This window comes from Quercus suber, unplaced genomic scaffold (genome assembly GCF_002906115.3).
Source record: "Quercus suber isolate HL8 unplaced genomic scaffold, Cork oak 2.0 scaffold_4, whole genome shotgun sequence".
In the NCBI taxonomy this organism is placed as follows: Eukaryota; Viridiplantae; Streptophyta; class Magnoliopsida; order Fagales; family Fagaceae; genus Quercus; species Quercus suber.
Window position 1 is genome coordinate 3514692 of NW_027069470.1, and position 25240 is coordinate 3539931.

At 35.6% G+C, this 25240-nt stretch overlaps 2 protein-coding genes across 3 annotated transcripts; one reads left to right on the forward strand and one right to left on the reverse strand.

Annotated features, from left to right (window-relative positions):
• Positions 1-93: 93 nt before the first annotated feature.
• LOC111984635 (uncharacterized) lies at positions 94-24948 on the reverse strand. Its single transcript, XM_024016254.2, has 7 exons — positions 24381-24948; positions 22357-23142; positions 3613-3968; positions 2506-2717; positions 1071-1327; positions 798-976; positions 94-616 (listed from the first exon to the last, which is right to left on the reverse strand). The coding sequence occupies exons 1-7, from the start codon at positions 24655-24657 to the stop codon at positions 533-535; spliced, it is 2151 nt and encodes a 716-aa protein (XP_023872022.1). The 5' UTR covers positions 24658-24948; the 3' UTR covers positions 94-532.
• On the forward strand, positions 10610-16934 carry LOC112019031 (alternative NAD(P)H-ubiquinone oxidoreductase C1, chloroplastic/mitochondrial). 2 transcript variants are annotated; one of them, XM_065771349.1, is made up of 9 exons: positions 10610-10796; positions 10987-11174; positions 12369-12464; positions 12639-12705; positions 12805-12988; positions 13471-13564; positions 13656-13868; positions 14222-14635; positions 14783-14895. In XM_065771349.1, exons 1-8 carry the CDS (start codon positions 10733-10735, stop codon positions 14630-14632), a joined length of 1317 nt encoding a protein of 438 aa, XP_065627421.1. In that variant the 5' UTR covers positions 10610-10732; the 3' UTR covers positions 14633-14635; positions 14783-14895. The 2 variants fall into 2 exon arrangements, with proteins under 2 accessions (XP_065627421.1, XP_065627420.1); XM_065771348.1 differs by having other exon boundaries at positions 10611-10796; positions 14222-14626; positions 14783-16934.
• Positions 24949-25240: the final 292 nt, after the last annotated feature.

Here is a 25240-nt window from a genome sequence, read left to right on the forward strand (position 1 = left end):
TGAGGTACATTTAAAAGTTAATTAAAAGAATTTTGAGACATATTAAAAGGGAAAAAACTGAAAGCTAACTTATAATTGTGAGGGTAAACAAGATGAGAATCGCAAAATAACCAAAATATCATACAAGCTGACAACAAAATTTCTTACAGATAACAACAAACTAGTGGTACGAAGGTAAGATACATAGAATAGCTACCAATACTGGGTGCTTTGCTTGCATCCAAAATAATGGAAAAAATGATTACAATGCGGACACTAAAACAGATTGCATTTATCAGTTTCGACAGGGACATAGCCAGTTGAAATAACTGAAGAATGTTGAGCTCACCACAAAGGCTAACTGCCTATAAGATTATGCATTTGCTACAATCTTCCCATCCATCAATCACAAAATTTCATGCATCACATCCACAAGCAGCACTTGTGCAATATTGAGAACTTTACAGGGCATTGCCCCACCAGGCATTCAAGAAGTGTATTGCCCAACACAACATATAGAATCTAACTTCCAATAAAAAGCTGAGCACATATTTCACTCTGTCGCACTTTTGCGAATACTATGCTTTTCCTCTAACCTGTGATGAAACAGCTTAGCTATGGCTCTCCTCTCACAATCCTGCAATGCAAGGAACCAAAGAGACTTGTTAAAATAAAAAATAAAAATAAAAATAAAAAATCCATAATCTTTTAGCATCACATTGATTTGCCCCCCAACAGCCAGTTTATATTAAATTCAATCTGCCATCACCTTGGTTTCAGTTCACTTTGACATGATAATATTCCATAGAATTATTTACCTTGAACATATTAAGATAAAAAGGTTTGTCAGGATTCATCCTTCTCAACTTTTGGTGTGTATATGCAAAGCTCAGTTGATCACGAGGAGTGAACCGTTCAACTTCATTGAACCAAAGACAGGAGAACAAATTTGACATTGGAGTGTGTGCCCTAATGATGAAAGATCCTTCAGGTACATCTATAGACAGCACAGCACAAGGCAAATTATGTTATAAGTTAGAGGAGGAAGTTAATATAAAGTTTGGACAATGAAAATTTCTTATTGAACATACTGCTAGGGAGAAGTTTGTTTGGATCTGAGGCATTAAATCTTTTCAGCCCATCAGCCTGATAGAATGCAAATTGTTCATCGATGACACTATGGTTATACTTGTTCAGTTTCTTATTCTGGGCAACCTCTTCCCACACACAATGACGGTCATAGTGATTAGAAATCGCATATTCATGACCTTTTCTCCACAAGAAGTACTCCAAGATAAGAAGAGGGTCAAGTTGGAGACGTAATTTGCTATCCAGCCAGATCGAATACCTGAAAATATTTTTAAAACAGAGGATTTAGATTTAGACACAAGAGCCATGACTTGGTTGCATGGAATAGCCTCCTATCCAGCAAACAGACTATTCCAACAAGAAACATATACTGTAAAATCAGTTCCCTAAAAATGTATTTTGACAATCAGCTCCATATGAACAGAAGCAGACAAATTTTTTTAATTTAATTTTTAACAAATTAAAGTCAGAAACATGTTAACAGCACTGACAACTTCAAAGGAGTAACTAAGACAAGCAGCATGAACAATTTTTTTTTTTTTTGGTTGCCAGGTGTTAGATAAAAATAAAATCAATGACATCATTGTTTTATGCACAGAAGGAACTTAAACACAGTCTATAATAAACATATAAATAAAAATTTTATTTAAAAAAAAATCTATATTTTCTTCTTAATTAGATTACATTGGAAGGCTTCCCTAAACTGACAACCCTTTTAACCAACTATATAATTACTGGTAATTCATGTCCGGTAGGCCTTATTTAAATTTCTAAAATCATTAAATAGGGAGGGCAGCTTAAAGTTATAACCCAAAAACCTCGTGGAATGATGCACTCCTCCCCCCCACCCCCCCCCCCCCCCCCCCCTCTTCTTCCCCAAAACACAAACCCCCAAAAAATAGATAAATAAATAAGTGGACGAAAGAGGAAGAGAGCATTAACCAAGAGCACTCTAAAGCCCAGTCAAGGCATCATTAAAGATCTGGACCGAATACCTAGTTAAATGATGCAAGTCTCATGATACAAGTTCAACTACTACTACAATAAGTCTCATTTGATATTCAAATTAGCATATTGGAGACAATTTTGGGTGTAACCTAAGCCTTTTGTGCATTTAATTTATAAATAAAAGTTTATTCCCCAGCTAAAATTAAGACACGCTAATAACCATTAAATCCCACACAGGTAATTTGGTAAACAGAAAAAAATTGAAACCAAATTCTAAGATCCTTCACTAAAATATGATGGCTAGTGGAAATAAATTCTATTCATATGAACTAAGAATATATTTCAGTGCGTGTATGTGTGTGTGTCTATATATATATATATACGAACACACCCAAATTAGTTCAGTTACACTGCTAGGGGCTACAGCATTTTATTATTAACTGCATCGCAAGATGCAGACTTGAGCAGTCTAACAAGTCTCGTTCTCACCTTGCAGAAGGAAAAAGCCGATGTGGCAATAATTTAGGTATTTTGCCCACTCTTCGCATATCAGAATAAGGTAGATTCTTCACCACCACAACCTTCCATAAGCCAATAAAACCCATTCTATCTGGCACTTGACCTTCTGAAGAAAGTGCGTTCAAAGTAACTTCATCCATGAACATAACAAAGCATACATTTTTCCTTGACAATCGAGTCACCTGGAATAAAGACAAGGTGAGATGCCATTGACAAGCTCAAACCACACTTTATAAAGATTCAGACCACAGATACAGAAGAGATTCAAGAAAACATTGGTATTCAAAATGACCATACTAACTCAATCACTGTAACCTTAGATAATTCCATTTCGTTATCATATCTAATATCCAGATTAATTCATTTAAGTGGAAAAAGAATTCTGCTCCATTTGGCTTAATTTGCGTTAATGTGAATTTCTAGTTTTGTATTATTTGAGTTCCTGCTAACCCTGAGGTGCATATCATTATATAATGAGTATTAAAAGGGCAACACTAGAGAATCCCTAAGTTTTTCCTCTTCCAAAAAACTGTTACACCCAATGCACAAAGTTCCCACTTTTCCTAGGTTTGGGAGAGGTGATGATGAAGGAATGGTAGCATGGTGGCATCTTTAGGCTCCCTAAGGCCTACAGCACATGTGATGATGAAGTTGCAGAGAACATGAGGTTCAGGTAAAAATCAAACAATTTTTTGCATTCTTTTTTTTAATAACTGTAAAAGGCAAACATATGAATCTAAGAAGTCTACTTGATTTGGCGCTTTTCACGGACCATATATAATCGATTTGAGGCCGACTCAGTTTATGTTCTCTAAGTTTGCAGGAGGTAGGTATAATTTTTCTCATATTAATATAGGCTTATGTCTCAAGAATTCTAAAATTTTCTGAGCATGGACGGCAGGTTTGGCCAATGTGCATGAATTTTGATTAAGATTTGTCACTAAGTTTTTATGTGCTGTTCAAAGTGCAATTGTTCCAAGAAGATTATATGAAAACTCGACAGGTCAAAAGAAACAAAAAATAATGGCATAGAGAAAGTATAGGAATAAGCATAAAACTCTAGAATAAATCCTTTACCGTTTTACCAGTTGGCGTCCTCAAGCGATCTGAATTTCCAAAAATGCAAGAACTTACAGCAATGTGGCATGTACTGATGTAATTTGCATCATCTTCTGCCAAGTCAAACCCTGTACTTGGGGATCCTTTGGGACCTTTAACAAAGCCACAATTTATTTTCTGATCACGTGCCAAAAATGAATTTTCCCTTTCTTCCAAACTCTGATGTCCAGCAAACCTGGGCTCCCATTGCTCTTGTCCATCAGGCTTCTCCTCTACTTCTGTGTACTGCAAGGTAAATCTTGCAAACTTTCGACTTGCTAAAGGCTCCACAAGCTGAGCAGTAGAGTTTAAGAACTTCATCTCACAAGAGGAACCTGAAATATTTACATATAACATTTCAGTCAAGTAACAAGAACATTTCAAAGCTAGTGAACAACCAAAAACGTAAATTATTACCAAAATTTACACAACGCATTTTGTCTTTAATATTTCAAGAACCTCCCAAGCACTTCTTCTTTTTTTTTTTTTTTGATAAGCAATAAAGATTCATTGATATCAAAAAGAGAGAGGCACCCAAGTACACAAGGAGTATACAGGGGTGAACAAATCAAAGAGGAACATTACAAAACTCAAGTAAATCCAAAATAGAAGAAAAATGATGGTTTCTCCACACAGAGAACCAATCAAGTAAGGTTCTGAAAAAAAGAAGCTTGAGATCAAGCATGGAACGCTCCTTGTCTTCAAAATACCTACTATTTCTCTCCTTCCAAATACACCACATCAAACAATGAGAAACAACCATCCATATATCTCCATTACGATGGCGACCAAAACGACCTTGCCAACAAGCAAAATGCCCAACAATAGACATTGGCATAAGCCAACAAACTCCAAATAAACCAAAAACCATATCCCACAACTCCAAAGCAACAAGGCAATGAAGGAATAGATGGTCAATAGTTTCACTATTACACTTGCACATATAACACCAATCCAAAATGCAAACCATTCTTTTCCTTAAATTGTCAATTGTCAGACATTTCCCCAAGGCTGCAGTCCAAACAAAAAAAGCCACTCTAGAGGGAATCTTCTGCTTCCAAATGCTTTTCCAAGGGAAAAACTGCTCACTATGGACAACTAGAAGATGGTAGTAAGCACTAATCATGAACCCCTTACTCTTACAAGGCAGCCAACATCTCTTATCCTCCCCGATCTCCCTTACAAGTGTGCAATAAATGGTATTGATGAAGCTCTTGAAAGCACTTTTTTTTTTATATATAAGTACCTCCCAAGTCCCAAGCACATATTGTGGACCATGTTAGAGTTACTTGTTATTTTTTTATATGAGCATGTTATTTTACATTAGCATAAGGGTATCCTTAAAATCATGCCATAAACTGATGTGAGAAGTGTGAAGAAAATTTTATTTTAATTTAGTTTTATTTAATTTTGAAATGACATTGTATTTTTATTGACCAATTAGATTTTCATTTCAGGTCTTATTAGTTAAATTGATTGTTAGTATTTTTATTTAATTTCCCACACTAAGGGTATTTTTGTAATTTGATAATTAGGCTTTCCCAAGTAATTTAGAATTAGGTTTCCAAAGTCAATTAGAATTACAACTACGGTTTTGTCCTAGTAGTTTATACAAACACATTATTGTACTTCTATGGAGACAGTTTACACTTTACAGTATAATTGATTAATGGAAGTTTTTCTTGGAATTTTTCCAATGTTCTGATGCTAACTTCAACCAACCCCAAGTGCTGACTCCTAGATTTGTTCTTTATTACTTGGTGATGAGTCCAATCAAGCCTAGGTGCTTGACTCCTAGATTATCTATCCTTCATTTTTCTATTCTTTAATTTTATTGTTTTTTTTTTTTATAGGAAGTAAGGGTAATATTATTATGAAGAAAAAGAAAGAAGAATAAAGGGTGTTCATGATGGTGAATAAAGAAAAGACAAAATAAAGCAAAGAAACATAGAAATCAAGAGACTATTCTAGGAGAAGAAAGGAACTTTATGATAGAAGAACAATCCAAGAGGCCCCAACACTGAGACCAATCAAAGAGAGTCTACTGGCACAAATCTTGCAACTAAACCAACGATTTCTCAATATCCTCAAAGGAGCTATGATTCTGTTCCGTCCAAATGATCCACATCAAACTGCCTGGGACCAAATTCCAGATATTTGAATTATGTTTCCCAACCCATTTCCACCAACAAAATAATAGACTCGCTACAGAGACCAAATTCTTTAATTATATTGCTGCATCTTATTGATGAAGAAACAAGCTATCACTACCTTTATCCATTCAAATGATATTCTCACGAAGTCGTTTGCTCCTGCCTTTTTTCAACAATCATCTTTCAAGCTAGGCACATTTGATTTGTATGCTCCAACTTAACAAGGAGTATTAGAATTACTTGTTAATTTTTTTCTTATTTTGATAAGCTCTTGTTACTTTTTTTTAAATTAGCATGAGGAGAAACATTGTAATACCTATTGAGTGGAGAAGAAGCACTCTAATACCAATTTACAAGAAAAAGGGGCATATTCAAAACTGTACAAATTACTATGGAATTAAGATTTTGAGCCACACTATGAAAATTTAAGTGAGGGTGATTAAACATGGGTTAAGACTTGAAACAACAATATCGAAGAATCATTTTGGTTTCGTGTCAAGGCGATCTAACATGGAAGCTACTTTCTTACTTAGACATCAAATGAAAAATATAGACAAGCCTGTAATGATCTCCATATGGTTTTTATTGATCTAGAGAAAGCATATGATAAGGTACCTAGAGAGGATATGTAGTGAGTTTTAGACATTATTATGTCTATTAAGGTTATTAACCTACAATACATCATAATGCTGCCAAGCAACAATCTCAGGCAGGTTAGACTTGTTTGCACCCAACAGAGCATGACAAGCAAAGCCAGATTTTGGTCCAAAGAACCTTAAATCTTAGTCAAATTACATAATCCACCCTATAGTTTGGGGCAATTTCAAATTAAACCCTAAATTTAAAATAAAAATATATAAAAAAATTATTGAAACCATCAACTTTCTCCATTGTTTCAATTTGTTCCCCCAATTAGTCACTATTAACTAAAAGGAACATAAATTGTGACTAGAACATACCTAAACACAAAAATCCTTCCTGGAAATCACATATACCATTTTGGCAACAAAAGATAAAAACCTTACAAAATGAAGTTTAATGAGGATGCTATCATTTTGTGAGCTTTTTTGCATTAAAATACCACTTGGTATTTATATGATGGATTTTTAGTGCTCAGATAAGTCTTAAGTGCAATTTACTAGATTTTTCATTACTTTTAAATGACAATGACTCTTTGAGGGGTGAATTAAAAAAAATTTAAAATTTTTACGGTTTTAATATAAACTTTTTTAAAACTAGGGTCAATTTGAAACCATCCCCAAATTATAAAGGGAATTATGTAATTTCCTCAAAATATATATACCTATGTCATTATCTAAACCTTAGCTATATGCAAAAGAGATTGAAGAAAAGATTTAACTGCTCGCCTATAAGTGCAAGTGGATTAGGTATCAAAAATTTGAGTATTTCAACCATGTCTTGTCAAGGAAATGATTATCGAGGTTGTTATAATAATGGTTAAGTGATTATATTCACGATTTCCCTTTTTTTTAAATTATATTCACAATATCCTATCAGATTAAGCTTTTTGGACTAGCAATAAGTTACCATAATACTAGAGTAGGCGATCCTAAGTAGGAACCCTATCTCTACTCTACCTCCCATTAACAGTTAAATATTGTCAGGACCTACTTTTTAAGGAGTCTTGGCTCACACTTGAGGGGAGTATTATAATAATAGTTAAGTGATTAAATTCACCATTTCTTATCAACTCAAGCTTTAAGGATAAATGATACTTTATTAGAGGTTTATTTAAAAAGATGACCACTAGTCCACTAGTGGAAATGCTTATTAGTAGTGAAAAATGGGGAAGTAGGGAGAGAGTTGGTCTATGAAATCACCTCATGGTACATATGGAGTGGACATCTTGAAGGCGATTAGAGTTGGATGAAATGTTTTCTAGATATATTAGTTATATCATCGGGAATGGTAGAAGACTTAGTTTTTGGCAAGAAGAGGAGAACATTGATCATTTTCTTTTGCATTATACAACACTAAGGCAGTTAAAAAAATTCATATTTGTGCTTTTGGTGTGAATGGGTGATGCCTAGAGTAGTTAGGAGTTCTCAAATGTTATTGTCAGACATCTCTCTTTTAAGAATAGGGTACGGATGATAGCTCCATTGTGTTTGACGTAGCATATATAAAGGGAGAGGAATAGAAATTTAGAAGGGTTCAAGTTGAATATTGAGAGGTTAAAATTGTTTTCACAGAAAGTATTGGATGTCCTTTGGATGAGAGTCAACCCTAGAATATGTGTGATTTTATAGAATATTTCTGTCAAGAAGAGTATTGGATTACAAAAATTGCTGAAGATGCATCTTTCATACGTATTTTCATCAAGAATCACTCCATGATATTGGCAATGTTTAATGAATTTTGCCCTTTGAAATTACTTCTTGTTGCTGAAACATGATTTGCTTCAACGTTGGTCATGCTTAAGAGATTTCACTCATAAGAAGAAGCCTTCAAAACATGGTCATTTGCGAGCATTGGTCAGCTTATAGGGAAGATAATGTTGGAAAAGCAGCAACTGTGAGAGAATTGGTTTCAAATGAATTGTGGTGGGACAAGGTTTGCTATATTCTTCAATTCACGTGACCTATTTATGGCATGCTTTGTACAGCTGACAAAGATAAGCCTATTCTTCATGAGGTGTATGATATGTGGGATGCAATGATAAAAAAGGTGAAGGCAGAAATATAACAATTTGAAGGCAAGCACCAAGAGGAGATTGTGCCATTTTATACTATGATAAACAATATACTCATCACTCGGTGGACCAAAAATTGCACACCACTTCATTGCCTTGCTCACTCCTTGAATCCTAAGTAAGTTTTCTTCCTTATGAAATAAATGAACTCATTATTAATATTGTAACATATTTATTTAATTTTAACTAGGTACTATAGGAATCAATGGATTAGTGGGGCAAAAGACCGTGTCCCTCCACATCAGGATAAAGAAATTTTTGAGGAGATAAACAAGTGTTTAAGAAGATTCTTTCCAAATATTGAAGATAAATGGAAGGTGCATACAGAGTTTGGTTTATTTTTAAGGACATGTGAGCTCTGATAGTGATTGCATGTAGGAAAGGTGGAACTCAGATGCATTGCTTTGGTGGAATGTCCATGGGTTCTCGTTACCAATGCTTCAAGTTTTAGCTGTAAAGTTTGCTAGACAACCTTGTTCACCATCTGTGCTGAGAGGAATTGGAGTACATACAACTTTTTTCATTCAATGAAGAGGAACAAAATTGCTCCTAAACGTGCTGAAGATTTATTATTTGTTCATACTAATCTTTGACTTCTTTCAAGGAAGAGGAAAGATTATGATAAAGGAAAATCTCAGAAGTGGGACATTGGAGGTGATTCATGAGGTTATTCATGGGATGAGCCATTTGGAGGAGCTGGATTGCTTGGGATGGCAAATCTTTCATTAGATGAGCCAGAGCTGGAGAGTGTTATTTTTTCTAATAGTAGTATTTGTAATGACAATAATGAAGATGATGATGCTGTCTTTGAGGGATAATCTTGAAGACTTGTCTTCTATTTTTGGTTTTTAGTTTGATGTTGAATGTTGTTTATGTAAACTATTTTGTTGGGTGTCTAGTTTATTTGAACTCAATGTTCGTACTTTAAAAAATATTTTATTGCCTTTAAATTAATTTTAGATATCTAAACATTTCATTCTTGTTACTTATTTTTTAAATCCAAAACAAACATAAATTATGTCCAAATATAAAATATATATACCTAAAAATAAATAAATAAATATATATATATATTAATTAATTAATTGTCATATCCTAGACTACCATATCCTAGTTTTTCAAGAAATGCCGTGTCATAGTACTATGTATCGTGTCCGTATCCATGCTACATAGCTCTTTATACCCTTAGAGCATTTCTATCTATTTTAACATAAGGACCTACTTTTTCTATTTTACACAAATTACTTTTCAAAATACCTACATCAATTTATCTATTTTACACTACATTTCATTAAAATAGTATTACTTTATCAAATTTTTATAATACTCTCAAATCATCTCTCGGCTTTACCAAATTTGTAAACCACAAATCATAGCAAACTACCCACCAAAATCACAGTCTCTATCTTCCTTAACCAAAAGCCTCACCAAAATCACAACAAACTACCCAGCAAACTCTCTTTGAAGCTTTTGATCTTGTCTTAGGCTAGTGTTGGTGTGATTTTTTCTTTCTTTCAGATAATCAAGCTAAATGGTTATTACTGATGACAACAATCCAACTTTGATCAAACGCCCAAATTTTGAAGGTAAACTCATTTGATTATTTGCTACAAAGCCTCATTTTTGACGATTTAACAGTATCTGACATGGGTTTTTCTTTTTTGAATGATAAAGATGAGGAGGTTAGAGATGGATAATAAAAAGATTTGCCTCGTGAACCTCTTGATTCCTTCTTATCTACATTTAAGCAATGCTTTAGATATGTCAAATTATAGAAGGGGCAATTGAATTCATAAACTTTACAGGTTGATTGATGGTTATATTTGTTCTCTCAGTAGAATATATGCGATTTTTTCATATTTCTAATCCAGAGGAAACTTGACGTGTTGTTTTCAATGGGGGCATGTTAGTAAGGAGGTGAAGGTGACCAACTATTGGGAGGCCTGATGGTGGTTTCAGTGGCAAGAGTGCTTCCATGACGTTGCCCCCCACCCCCACCCCCCCCAACCCCAAAAAAAAAAAAAAAACAATAAAAAAAATATAAGAGAGAGAGAGAGAGAGAGAGAGAGAGAGTAACGCGGAGTTTAGGCGACCGTTTGCAACGTGCGTTGTGGCGCTGGTAGCGTGGAAGCAAAGCAGCCATATATAACATAAAAAAGCCACTTCACTCTCTAAAAGCTGTTACGGGTTAGACTTGCTAAAATCCCTAATTGCACGCTCGCACAGATCGGTAATGGCACACATTGCGTTATCTACTTCAGCTTCAGCTTCAGCTACGCTACTTTTACCCTTCAATCGTATGCTATCTCTTTCTCTCTAAACATTGGCCTCTTAGAAAATGAAAGATTACAGAAATTTTATGTGTGGATAATAACATGTTTACTTGTCTGAGAATGATAACAATAAATAAATAAATAAATGGCACATATAGCTAAACACTAGCTTCACTGCTCTTAAGGTTTTTTTTTTTTTTTTGTGGAATTTCAGGAGGAGCAAAGCAATGGACCAACAAGCTAGTTCCCGGATTTCCGAAAAGATATGGGACCGGTTTCTCGTTATTTCCGAACAAAGTAATTCGATTCGTTGGTTCGGGTGTGACTGTAGCGAATGGAGGTGTTGTGGAGATTTCTGAAGGTGAAAAAGCTCCGAGGTCTTATGTTTGGCAAGACAACAAGGTTGCCCCTCCCATGTGTTAAATTTATTGATTTACTATTGCAATTGAAGTGTGTCTCATTTGTAATGCAATGTCCATTGTATTTGTTACTACAACGTGATGCTATATCTAATAAATTTCCGATTGTACAAAAGCTTAAAACTATTAGGAACTCGTGAATTTATGGCATGTTTGGATGTTTAAAAAAGGAGGGGAAGTAGAGTAGAGGGAAGGAGAGTAATGCAATTACCTTATTTGGAAGTTTTTTAAAGAATGAGGGGGAGGGGTTTGGAGGAGTTTGGAGGGGTTTGGACTCCCTCTAGCCCCCCAATTTTAATTCCCCCAAATTGGAGAGATTTGGAGGGGGAGTAGAGTACATAAACTATTGACCAAGTAAATTACCTAATTTACCCTTATTATATTAACAAAATTACACAAGGGGAAGGGCTAATTACTCCCTTCCCCTTTACTAATTTTAAAAACATCCAAATAAGGTGGAGGTTAATCATTCTCCTCTACTCTCCTCCCCACTACTCCCCTTCCCTTTACTCCCCTTTACTCTCCTCTCTCTTTAAACTTCCAAACAAGCCATTAGTCCCTTAGAAACACCAACAACTGTCAGTTGAGTTACAAGGCTCTTGGCAACTATTCACCAAATTTATATATATTTATTGGTAATTATGCACGCACTCGACGTTTGCAAGTGGAGGTAGTGTCATTTGAGCTAGAGCTCAATGGCTTTACATTCATTTATATAATAAAGCATTCTTAAATTACTTTGTTATCAATGTTGGATGACTTTCTTGTGCTTAATTTGAAGTTGACCATGCTTTATGCTGCTGCATCAAATTTATTGTGTGTTACACTGGAAATGGCGAAGAAATATCTTAAACTAGGTGGTTGTGTTATTATTTTAAAGCTTCACCTTGGTTTGGGTCTCTTCACCTAATAGCACATTGTTTTGGGTTGGATGTTCAAACTTCAAACATGGTGTCAGAGCCTAGCTTCTATATATTCCTGGACTTCATTAGTCAGGCTCATATGCATCTGTTAGGGTGATGAGTGATAAGGCTATTTGTCTCAATTTCTGTTTGAGTCCTGCACATGAGAAGTGGTGTTGTTAGAGAGTGCCACCTTCAGTTTGGGCCTCTCCAACTAACCTTATGCTTTTGGGTTGAATACGCTAACATTAGTAACAAAAATGTTTTGCTTACAGAAGCCAAGGGTGTGTATACTAGGTGGTGGATTTGGAGGCTTATATACTGCTTTGAGACTAGAATCACTTCTGTGGCCTGATGACAAAAAACCTCAGGTAAGCCGTGATTAAAAACAAACAAATAATTTAATCACTTGATTTGTTTGCCTTAGCTAGTGGCAGAGGTGCCCTGTTTGCTTGGGCATTTTGTGAATTTTTTTTTTCATAGCAACATTTTCACTATTCAATTTTTTATGTATCACCTTTGAAATGCATTGGATATGGGACTAGGTGCTTCTTGTCGATCAGTCTGAACGTTTTGTTTTTAAGCCAATGTTGTATGAGCTTCTATCTGGAGGTACATCGTTCTTTGGGTTAAATCACATTTATGTTCTCCTAATCCATCTAAATGATCTTATAAAAGTAGGGGATAAAGTAAGTATCTCTTTGTATGCAGAAGTGGATGCATGGGAAATAGCTCCTCGTTTCTTGGATTTGCTGGCAAACACCAGTGTGCAGTTTTTTCAAGACAGGGTAAAACTATTGCGTCCAGCCGATCATTTGGGAATGAATGGGCCCTCCAGATCTCGTTGTGGAGGAACTGTGCATCTTGAAAGTGGCCTCCTTATTGAATATGACTGGTATAGTGCTTGTTATTGACACACCTCTTTAGAGTTTCTACTTTATTTTTTTAATTAGTCTTTCTTACTCTTATTTCCTTTCTGTTCCATCAAAGATATATAATGCTAGGTGCTGCTCATTGTCATAATCTTTAATTTATACTTGAAATATGTAAAAGACCAGGACCTGTTGGTTTTTTAGTTTTAGAGCTCCCTAAGTGATCTTAGAGAAGAGCTTCCTTCTTGCCTCTGTAATATATGGGGTGTAGGATTGATTACGTCTGGGTATGATGCATGGTAAGGAAGTCCTTATATGTACCAAAAGAACATGCAAATGAAAAACCTTGTATCAATATAAAGAATTTGTTTTCAACATTCAGATTTCCCTATTAGCATGATCTAGATTGACTTTGTTCTCATGGCTTTAATGTAAAGGTTGCTTGGCCCTACTGATTTGACTTTTCTTTCTTTTTAATTATTGGTCTTTTACCCTGGACAGCCAGGCTGGTTCTTGCCTTGGGAGCTGAATCAAAACTTGATGTTGTACCAGGAGCATTAGAGTTTGCATTGCCATTCTCCACCCTGGAGGATGCACACGTGAGTGCTTGACTGAAAATAAATTTTTTCATTCTATGTTGCAACAAATTAGTGTTCCCTGCCTTCACATGATAATATTCTTGCAAGGCAGAAGGTTGACAATAAGCTAAGAACACTGGAGAGGACGAACTTTGGTAAGGGCTCTCCGATTCGTGTGGCTGTTGTTGGTTGTGGTTATGCTGGGGTTGAGTTAGCTGCCACAGTAGCAGAGAGACTGCAGGATGGAGGGATTGTGCAAGCAATTAATGTGGATACCACAATCTGCCCAACTGCCCCACCTGGGAATAGAGAAGCTGCCTTAAAAGTAAGTTGTCTGGAATTTGGATTTCATGTTTCTTGAAATATTATTTGTGTATCACTGAACAACAGCTTCAGAGTAATCCTTTTAGCTGTATTAATAGATGAATTTATTTGTTTATAGAATTTAGTAATGCAAACTTGGTGAAATGTTTAGTACTTTGAATTTGAAACCCAACTCCCAAGAGTCCTAGCTTCAGTATGCGACTTAACTTTTTTCTTTCAAGTCTATCGCAGAGTAGATTTTGTTGTTCTTCTCCAAGAAAGTTCCAATTTTTGTTGCAACCTTCTCATTATAATTATTAAGAGTAAATTATATATCTGCCCTGACAGCACCTTTTTTTTGGCTGTTGATGCTAGGTTCTTTCATCTAGGAAAGTTCAGCTACTATTGGGTTATTTCGTCCGCTCTATTCAGAGAGTGGGCAATGCAGAAGCTTCAGAAAAGCTGACTGACAGTGAAGCAGTTCCAGGTATTGCTGCAGAACATGATCATGAGAAATATATATTGGAACTTCAACCTGCTGAAAGGGGATTTCAAAGGCAAATCGTCGAGGCAGATCTAGTATTATGGACTGTTGGATCTAAACCTCTTCTTCCTCTGCTGGAACCCAGTGACAAGCCTCATGAGCTTCCCCTAAATGCTCGAGGACAAGCAGAAACAGATGAAACCCTTCGTGTTAAGGGCCACCCCCGCATATTTGCACTTGGTGACTCTTCTTCTTTAAGAGACTCAAATGGAAGGCTTCTTCCAGCCACTGCACAGGTGTAATATGTAATTTATCTTCTTATATCCTGTTATTATAGGTCAATAAGGATTACGGGCTAAAATTATCAGACCTGTTCATCAATATATACATTATTCTTTTTTGTAGTAAAGTCAATTTTATTATCTGATGTCTTGTTTCCATACACCTTGCAGGTTGCATTTCAGCAAGCAGACTTTGCTGGTTGGAATCTATGGGCAGCTATCAATGACCGTCCTCTTTTGCCATTTAGGTTGGAAACTCATACACTTGCTAGTATCATCGAGACAACCCAATAAAGGATTAGTAAAGCCAAAATAAAACCCGTTTTAAATTTTAACCCTAGACTCATTGACTTGACCTTCAAAATCATTTAACACTTTTCTCATTCAAATGTTGTATGTGAATTCCACACAAGAAAATCTTTAAGATGCCAAACTTAAAATTACAGAACTTACCTTCTCTTCTTCCTTGTCTGCATCAAATTTCAGCCTAAAAACTACTTTAAACAGCCTAGCCCATTGATATTATTTGTGAGGCTTTCGATCTTTAATACTAGGGGTTTTCCTATAGCATCTAGCAAGTAAATGTTGGTTGAGCTACTAAAGTTCCCATTGTGATGTTTGCCTTGCAAATGGTTTATTCATTTGGCTTGTTAGTTTAGCCACAATGTTCCCTAAGACAACATGACTTTTAGAGATGTCGAGGCCCAAGCCCATTATATTATTAGTCAAGGTTGATTGTGTTATCCTAGTTGAAGTTCATTGTACTTGGAATCCAAATCCTACATAAGTACAAGTAGTCTTAACTATGTTATCAATATTGTAAGTCTAGTGTTAGTCTTTTAAAAAGGCCTCTAAGGCTGAACCACATTAATTCCATCTGATATTTCTCTTTCTTCTTTGATGTAAACATAAAGAGTTTGAGGAGAAACAAGATTAAATACCAAACGAATTCAATAATTGTGGTCTCAGATGTTGGACTTTCTTGATACTTTTAATAGGATGCTTCATCTATGATTGCGTTTTAGTATTAAGGTTCTTTAGGTTGGAAATTGTTGGTTGAGTTTTTATTAAGTTTTACTAGATTCCAGATTTTCTGGAAAGGGCTGTCAAAAGTTGCTTAAAAGGCCCATGAGTCTTATTTTATGTTTTTAGTCCTTTTTTCTATTGATTTCAAAGTTCTTAAGTACTTTTTCTTTGTGATTAGAGTCCTTGTCTTTTTAGGACTATTTTATTGAGGAGTCCTAGTCCTTCTAGGAAAGGATTTTGCAATAGCCTATATAAAGACTTTATTGTAGGCAATAACATTGATAGGGAGATTGAATTTAATAAAATATTGACAGCTTATTTTAAGCTTTCCATGGAAGGGTGTTTGGAAAGCTAAGATCCCTAGGAGGGTAGCATTTTTTGTGTGGACAGCAGTTCATGGGAAGATCCTTACATTGGATAATCTCTTGCTTAGGGGGCGCTTTTTGGTGAATCGGTGTTGTATGTGCCATCGGAATGAGGAAACTGTGGATCATCTCCTCCTCCATTGTGCTGTAGCTCACTCTTTGTGGGTTTATATGCTTTAGATCTTTGGGACTCAATGGGTCATGCCAGGCTCTATGGAAAGCTTGGTGTATTGTTGGAGCTATTGGCTGGGTAAATTTAATTCTGACATTTGGAATATGGTTCCTGGCTGTTTGATGTGGATTGTTTGGACAAAAAGAAATCGGCATTCTTTTGAGGATACTGAGAAATCCTTGGCTCAATTACAAGCTCTATGCCAGAAGACTTTATTTGATTGGTCTAGATGTTGGGGCTTCTCAGATTGTTCCACTATCTTGGATTTTATTTCTTCTCTTAGTATTGCACTTTAAGTTTTTTCTTCTTGTTTGTTGCTGTTTGTTTGCTGGTTGCATTTCCTTGTGTTCACCATCATGAACACCTTGTATTTTCTGTATTCTGTTTTACAATGTGTTTAATAATACTCTTATTACCTACCCAAAAAAAAAGGATTTATTTTACTTTGTTTCTTGTTCTATTCATTATTTTAATCCAAACAACCATCAAACTCATTCAAGATCTCATCAAAAACCCTAATTTAGTGCTGAATTTCTATAGATCCTACATCAAAATTGGTATCAAAGCTCATTATGGCTTCTGTCCTGCGTCATTCTTCTATTTTCTTCTTCCTAATTTTTTTGTATTGCCTTTTCTAGCATGATATTAGAGCTAGATCTTTGTGGCCTCCACTAACCCCTAGACTTAGGTTTACTCTCACCACTGCTGCTAGCCACTCCTATAGGGGTTCAGTCACCTTGTTCCATTTTTTTTCTTCACCCCCCCCCCCCCCCCCCCCCCCCCCCCCCTTTATTAAGAATAATTATCTAGTGGATTTACCATTGGAGGGGGCTACTTTCACCTAGTTTAGAGATGCTAAGCCGCAAGCTATGTCCCGTATTGACAGGACTCTAGTTTCTGTGGATTGGGTGGATCATTTTGGGAATGTGTCTCAAAGGGTGCTCCCTCGTGTTATTTCTAATCATTGTCCGCTTTTGGTGGAAGCTAGTGGAGTGGGTAGGGGTCGCTATGCTTTTAAGTTTGAGAATATGTGGTTCAAAGTTGAGGGTTTTGTCGAGAGAGTTAATCAATGGTGGGAGGGGTATAGCTTTATGGGCTCCCCAAGTTTTGTTCTAGCTCAGAAATTAAAGGCTCTTAAAGAAGACCTTAAGAAGTGGAATAAGGAGGAATTTGGAGATTTGGCATTTAGGAAGAAGCGTTTGCTATCTGAATTAATCGGTCTAGATGCTAAGGAAGAACTTTTGGGCCTCTCAAATGAGGAAGAATCCCGCCGAACACAGGTTAAACGTGATATTGCAGCTTTAGCCGCTTTAGAAGAGACTTTTTGGAGACAAAAGTCTCGTGCTCTGTATGTGAAGAAGGCAGATAACAACACTTGGTTCTTTCATAGATTAACGAACTCTCATAGAAGAGCTAATCACATTAGAAGCATCGAGGTAGATGGTGTCTTATATGAGGATGGATCTGCTGTACAATCTCAGGTGGTTTAGTTCTATCAAAATCTCTACACAAAGACAGATATATGGCGTCCAACTGTGGATGGACTGGATTTTGCTTGCATTGGAGAGGATGAAAGGTTGTCCTTGGAGGGGGAGTTCTCTAAAGAGGAGGTTACCCAGGTTTTGATGGAGATGGAGGGGGATAAAGCACCTGGACCAGATGGCTTCACCATGTCTTTTTTTCAAAAATGTTAAAGTGTGGTGGAGGTGGATGTCATGGCTGTTTTTGAGCACTTTAACAGGTATTTAGTGTTTGAACGGTCTTTAAATGCCTCGTTTCTCACTCTAATTCCAAGAAAAATAATGCTATTGATGTTAAGGATTTTCAGCCTATTAGTTTGGTAGGGAGTGTGTACAAGCTGTTGTCTAAGGTGTTGGCAAATAAATTGAGGGTTGTGCTAGATAGTCTCATCTCTGAGTCTCAAAATGCTTTTGTTGGTGGGAGATAAATTTTGGATTCAGTGCTTATTGCTAATGAGTGCCTAGATAGCAGATTGAAGAGTCATGTTCCCGGGGTGGTTTGTGGCATGGTATTCATGATGGTTGGGAGAGTTTCTCCAAAAATGTGGCCTTAGTGGTGGGTGATGGCACTCAAATTCTTTTTTGGCATGATAAGTGGGTTGGAGATAACCCACTTAAAAGGCTTTATCCTCAGTTGTATGTGTGTTCTAATGACAAGGAAGCTTGCATTTCTGATGTACTATGCTACCAGGAGGGTGGAAATGATAGAATTTGGAATTAGAGATTTCATAGGGATTTTCACGAAAGGGAATTAGAGGCTACCTTCTCTTTCCTTGAGTTCATTCAATCTCGAATCCCTAAGAGTGATGAGAGTGACACTTATCATTGGTGTCTCAACGAGAATGGCAAGTTTGATACCTGGTCCTATTACAATATCATTAGGGGTGCAGCTACCTCCAATTTTAATTCCATGGAAGGGTGTTTGGAAAGCTAAGATTCTAAGAGGGTGCATTTTTTGTGTGGACAGCGTTCATGGGAAGATCCTTACATTGGATAATCTCTTGCTTAGGGGGCGCTTTTGGTGAATCGGTGTTGTATGTGCCATCGGAATGAGGAAACTGTGGATCATCTCCTCCTCCATTGTCTGTAGCTCACTCCTGTGGGTTTATATGCTTTAGATCTTTGGGACCAATGGGTCATGCCAAGCTCTTGGAAAGCTTGGTGTATTGTTGGAGCTTTTGGCTGGAAATTTAATTCACATTGGAATATGGTTCCTGGCTGTTTGATGTGGATTGTTTGGACAAAGAAATCGGCATTCTTTTGAGGATACCGAGAAATCCTTGGTCAATTACAAGCTCTATGCCAGAAGACTTTATTTGATTGGTCTAGGTGTTGGGGCTTCTCGATTGTTCCACTATCTTGGAGTTTATTTCTTCTCTTAGTATTGCACTTTAAGTTTTTTCTTCTTGTTTGTGCTTTTGTTTGTTTGTTCATTTCCTTGTGTTCACCATCTGAACACTTGTATTTGTTTCTTTTGTTTTACAATGTGTTTAATAATACTCTTATTAACTACAAAAAAAAAAAAAAAAGACTATACTGACCTGCTTGCTGCTTTGCCATTTTTGTAAGCGAATGAGTAAGAAGAAGAAAGAGGAAGAAGAGAGTGAGAGAGGAGAGAAAAATCATCGGGTGGAGTAAACAAATATTAAAATATAGAAATACACAGCTACAGTAACTGTGTATATTTACACAGTTACTGCAGCTCATTCGTATATTTACACAACAATAGACAACCCAATGCAGATCAATTTTTGGAAAATGTGTGTAAACTTTACATTTTTTCTATTATGCACCCACTAATGTGAGTGCTCTTAGCTGCCTAGATATTAATGTTTTACAGCTAGTATACTCCGTTTTATCCACATTGTACTTGTAATCTTTAGTTTTAATACTGGCTTTATTATAAAATAAAAAAAATAAAACAATAACAACAATAATGGCAACAAAGCCTTAGTCCCAAATTTTTGGGTCAGCTATGAATCCTCAACAAATTCATTAGGGTCTATCACATGTATTCTTCTTATGTATTCTTTTCATCCATTCTTTTCTTTTTATGGGTCTTCTCATCCATTCTATTCTATCTAAAGCCACTCTCTATATTACTTCCCAATTTAGCATATCCTTTTTTATTACTTCTAATAACTTTTTTATTTTTTATTTTTTTTATGACCGGCTATGTTGTATAGTATTGAATGTTGAACAGTTAAGAAGCAACATATCCATAAAATGCAGATCAATTTTTGGAAAATGTGTGTAAACTTTACATTTTTTCTATTATGCACCCACTAATGTGAGTGCTCTTAGCTGCCTAGATATTAATGTTTTACAGCTAGTATACTCCGTTTTATCCACATTGTACTTGTAATCTTTAGTTTTAATACTGGCTTTATTATAAAATAAAAAAAATAAAACAATAACAACAATAATGGCAACAAAGCCTTAGTCCCAAATTTTTGGGTCAGCTATGAATCCTCAACAAATTCATTAGGGTCTATCACATGTATTCTTCTCATGTATTCTTTTCATCCATTCTTTTCTTTTTATGGGTCTTCTCATCCATTCTATTCTATCTAAAGCCACACTCTATATTACTTCCCAATTTAGCATATCCTTTTTTATTACTTCTAATAACTTTTTTATTTTTTATTTTTATTATGACCGGCTATGTTGTATAGTATTGAATGTTGAATAGTTAAGAAGCAACATATCCATAAAATGAGTGTAACTAAAATGAGAATGTCAAAATAAATAAGTGAAAAATAATATTCCAAAGCTCCTATAATGGAATAGTTATTCATGTGTAATAACAATTTGGTCCTTTGGTTGCATATTTATTACATAGATTAATTATTACATTGGAATAACCATTCTTTAAATTGAAGAATAGTTATTCCTCTTTAATATGGATGTAATAGTTATTCCTTAGTGCATATAATAGGTTTTAAAATTAATATATTTCCAAAAATATAAAGTTTCCTTATACATCATCTTTTACAAGTTTTCCATATGTAATAACTAAACTTATAGATGATAATAGTTATTCCATTACAATGTCTTTCATTCCCAATAATAAAGATTACTATTCCTAATGCAATCTACATTTAGTGTACCAAACATACCCATAATGGAATAACTAAACCTATTCATAAATTTGGTTGAATTGTAACATTACAATAAAACTTAAGATATATTTTAGGAAATATCTTACTCATACAATTATATTTCTTAAAAAATAATATTTTTATAAATTTGAGAGAAATGAATTGTTTTTTGATGATTTTTATTTTCATAATTGTTGTGTATATGGAAAAAAAAATTTATTTGGAAATATATTCATTTTAGAAATTGTTACACCAACAAATAAATAACTATTACAACCCATTTAAAAAGGAATAGGTATTACTCATTTTAAAGTATAGCTATTCATAAGGAATGACTATTCCCTCTAATAAATACATAACCAAACTACTAAATAGTTTTTTTTTTTTTTTTTTGAGAAACAAACTACTAAATAGTTAAACCATAAAAACCACTATTTCATTACTATGCCTATTACAGTTTACTAAACATGCCCTAAATGTTTTTGTTGTAAACACCAATAAGTGCCAACCAATTGAGCTACAAGGCTCTTGATAGAGTGAATGAACCATCAAAGTTATTATTTTTCCAGAATCTTTTCAGCTAGCTGAAAATAAATTTGCTAGTGTCTAACCTATGGAGATATTAGGTGGTGTAGTACATTGGAACCCAAATTAGTGAGAGCCCAGTTCAATATTAGGAGTTGGAATCCGTTAACAACTTATTTGATATGCTGTATTTAGTTTGGATACAGATTGGGACAAATAATGAGTGTTAAATAAAATGGTATTGTGTCAATTCCTTAGTTCTATAAGGTGTCAGGAAGGGCTTCTAGTTCAGATTTTTCAAGGAAGGCTATTAGGAAAGTGAAGGCACCAACAAAGGTAGCGCTTTTTGTTTGGACTGCAACTCCAGGGAAAACTCTTACAATGGATTTCAGAGAGGAGAAAAAGGGAGAGGAATCCAACAGTTTTGATTCCATCTTCGGGTTAGAACAATGGGGTACATCCAATAAATCAAACCCAGCCAGGAAACTACACATGCCACCTCAGCACCAGCTGCTGGCACTGCATTTGACCATAGGAGGATTCACAGCAGGGAGGATAAAGAGAAGGTTCAAAGAAAAGGCCATCAGGTTCATTCACTAGATGTTATGTACAAGAAGTGGTAAAAATAGCTTTAGGTGTCATGATTTATACAATTGGATTAGGACTAGATCTCTCTAATGATATTTGGAATTGAAGTCTGAAGAAGAGTATCCAAAACCAAGTATCAGCTATCAGTTACAAGCGCAGTTGGTATCATAGGTATCCTATTCATCATCAATGTCATTTGTTTGCAAGAAGATTCCAAAAAAAAAAAAAATGTAAGCTTGAAATGAGAAAAATTTACAGGTATAAAGTATCCTTTGGATTGAAATGTCTGCACCAACTAGCAGTTAGGTGTCAAAATGATCTCTAATTTTAGAACCACAAGCAAGTTATAATTTTTGTAGGCAAAAACTAATTAAATTTTCAGCGAGTCAAAAAAAGAAATATTAACATGTACCCAGACAGTTTTCATAAGAAAAAACAGAAATTTTACCAGAGAACTTGCGGTGCTTTGGTTTTCTTTTTGAACCTGAACGTGTCCTGGTAGATTGCTTTTCAACGAAATTAACATGTCTGGAATTTGTCTTGGATTTATCAATATTTCGGGAGTTTAAAGAAGAATCCTCATGTGGATTGGTAAAGGTTTCATCCGTATCCTCAGCCACATTCTGATGCTTCCTTCCGGCACTAAGAAAATCAGAGGACTCCCTAGAGTCTCCACTGTCTTCATTGTGTGAATTTACTACATCTAAATAGTCCCCTTTCCCATGTCCAGTGTCATCATCCATTTGAGCATCATGAAAATCAAAACCATCATCATACTCATCAAAAGGTTCAGCTATATCATCCTGCTTTCCCAAATCTTCAGGATCAAATAGCTGATTATTATTTTCATTTTCTGTAGACAATTTCCCCACATTCTCCAAAGAGGCCTCATATTGTGCTTCATAAATTTTCAACTCATTACGCCCAGCTTCATTGTACAATCCAATGCCTCTCCGATTTGAACCCTTGACAGAATCATCAATAGAAGACTTCTTGTTGATATTCTTCATTCTCATCTGATCATCACCCTTATGAGTTTCATCATTTGAGTCCGTGCTAGAATGCTCCACCACATCTTCATTATAATCTTCATCCCTTCTTCTATCATCTCTATCCCAATACCTTGAATCTCGACCATGCCCACCTGAACCCTGGCCAAACTTGACTTCATTCCTCTGTGTCCGTGTCACATTTCTAAGAAAATCATCATTCTCAGCAAGATAACTATCTATTTCTGCACAAACACATAAAGAGTCATAAAATGCTTAGATAAAACTCCAACTTCCATAATCAGAGTATAGAAAGGGATTATAGATCAAGCTGTCATTATATATTTTGAAATAAAAAGATTATACAATGATAAAAGGTTCTTGAGTATTGGGGCTCAAGAAAGCACGTTCATCACACAAACATAAATGGAAAATTACAAATAAATTAGGGTTTGACTACATCAAATTCCCTACCACTCCAATTGTTGGCTGAGAAGAAAATAGGGGTTTTTCTTCCCCTTTTGACTGGTAAGTTACACACGCACCCAATGACTCTTGAACCCACAACCCCACCCTCCATCCCATTATTATAATAGGAAAAAGAAGTGTCAATTGAGCTATAACTCATTGGCAGTTGAAAAGAAAATAAGTTAAAGGATTTATGTATTATTTGATTATTATGCACTGAAATTAATGGACTCTTCAAAACTTGATTCCATATAAAAAAGACAATAACTCAAAGATTTTTCCCACTGATATGATTTCTTCTTTCTGCTTTAGTTATTCAGTAGCAAAGGTACTGGCAACAACCAAATATACAGTAATGTTGGTGAATTCAGTAACCCCACCCTCTGTCCCATTGTTGTGAGAGAAGGCAGTACCATATTAGCTAGAGATTATTGGGCATTTACAGGTTTGGAAATGACAACAAGAAGTGACCAGGGGTTAATGTCGGCAGCAATGTGTGATTGCAGAGGGATGTTGCTGTGACATTCATAATGTTAGTGATAACAATGGTCGTGCCAGTGGCAGCGAGTTGGTTGTGATAATAAAAATGGTGATGGTAGCAACAATTACAATGGTAGAGATATTGTCTCGTAATGGCACCCGATATCTCTTCATTAGTTAAATATTTTACCAAGCACAGTGTAGGATTATATATTTTCCTAGATGTATCGTGCTCATCGATTATCAAAATGATCAGAGATTAAGAGCCATTTCATCTGCAAAATGTTCAAATCTTCAATATTTTATAATTTTAAAATATACAAAATTCGTGATTGAACAGTAAATGACATCCGATTGACAAGAAAAAATTCAACATGTATGAAGAGAAAATGCGATCTAATGGCAAGATTGGCACAATTTTAACTTATACTATGAAGTCACTTTACACCAACAGTAATTTAAACCTAACGGACATGAACTGTGATATAGAGAAAACGACTCAAATCAAAAATGCAAAATGAGGAGTGAAAGGGACCTTTGGTTTCACTAGAAAGGTAATAGTAGGCCAAGACGGTGAGGAGGAGAACGAGCGAGAGAATCAAAACGACGCCGCACACGGAGACGCGACGGCGGAACTTGTCGGAGCGACCGGAGCGGCGAGCCCGAGACGGTTTATTGTGGTGGAGCGGCGTGGAGCGAATCCCGATGGAGACGTGATCGCCGGCGCCGCCGTTGGACGATGAAGGTGAATGACCGCCACGTGGATTGGGGAACCTGTCCGCTCCTCCTCCTGATTGCCTGTACTGAGCCATTCATTCTAGCATTGTACTGAACTGATTCCAAAAGAGAGAGAAAGAGCGCGCGAGATTTTGTGAAACTCTATCTCTCTCCTTTACTTAGTTGGGGAAAGAGCGAGTGTGAAGGAAGTGATATATAGATCTTTTGTTTTCTCAATTGGAAATGGAGTTTACTGTTTTCTGTTTTCTGTTTTCTAAAAGCAAAATATAAAAATTATTTAATTTTGAAGAAGAGGGAAAGGGCGGCGATGGAGGAGAGGAGATTTTGACGGTCTTGTCTTGTTTTTGATTTTCATCCATGGAACCAACCATTCTAGGCAAGTAGACCACCCATCCATTATTACAAACCTACCCTTTTACCCGACCCTGACCCGGATTTTAAGGATAACTAATCTCATGTAGATTACACCTTATCACCAAATTTTTTCAAAACTATCCAATTTTTTTTCTAGTAATCCGATTGGATTGAGGGGATAAGGAATATGATAAAGTAGATTTAGCATAAAATTAGTTTATTTTTAGCCAACTCTACTCTACTCTCCTCCATTCTCCTAAAAAATTATTAGGTACTTCCGAAATACTATAAATGCGCACTCTT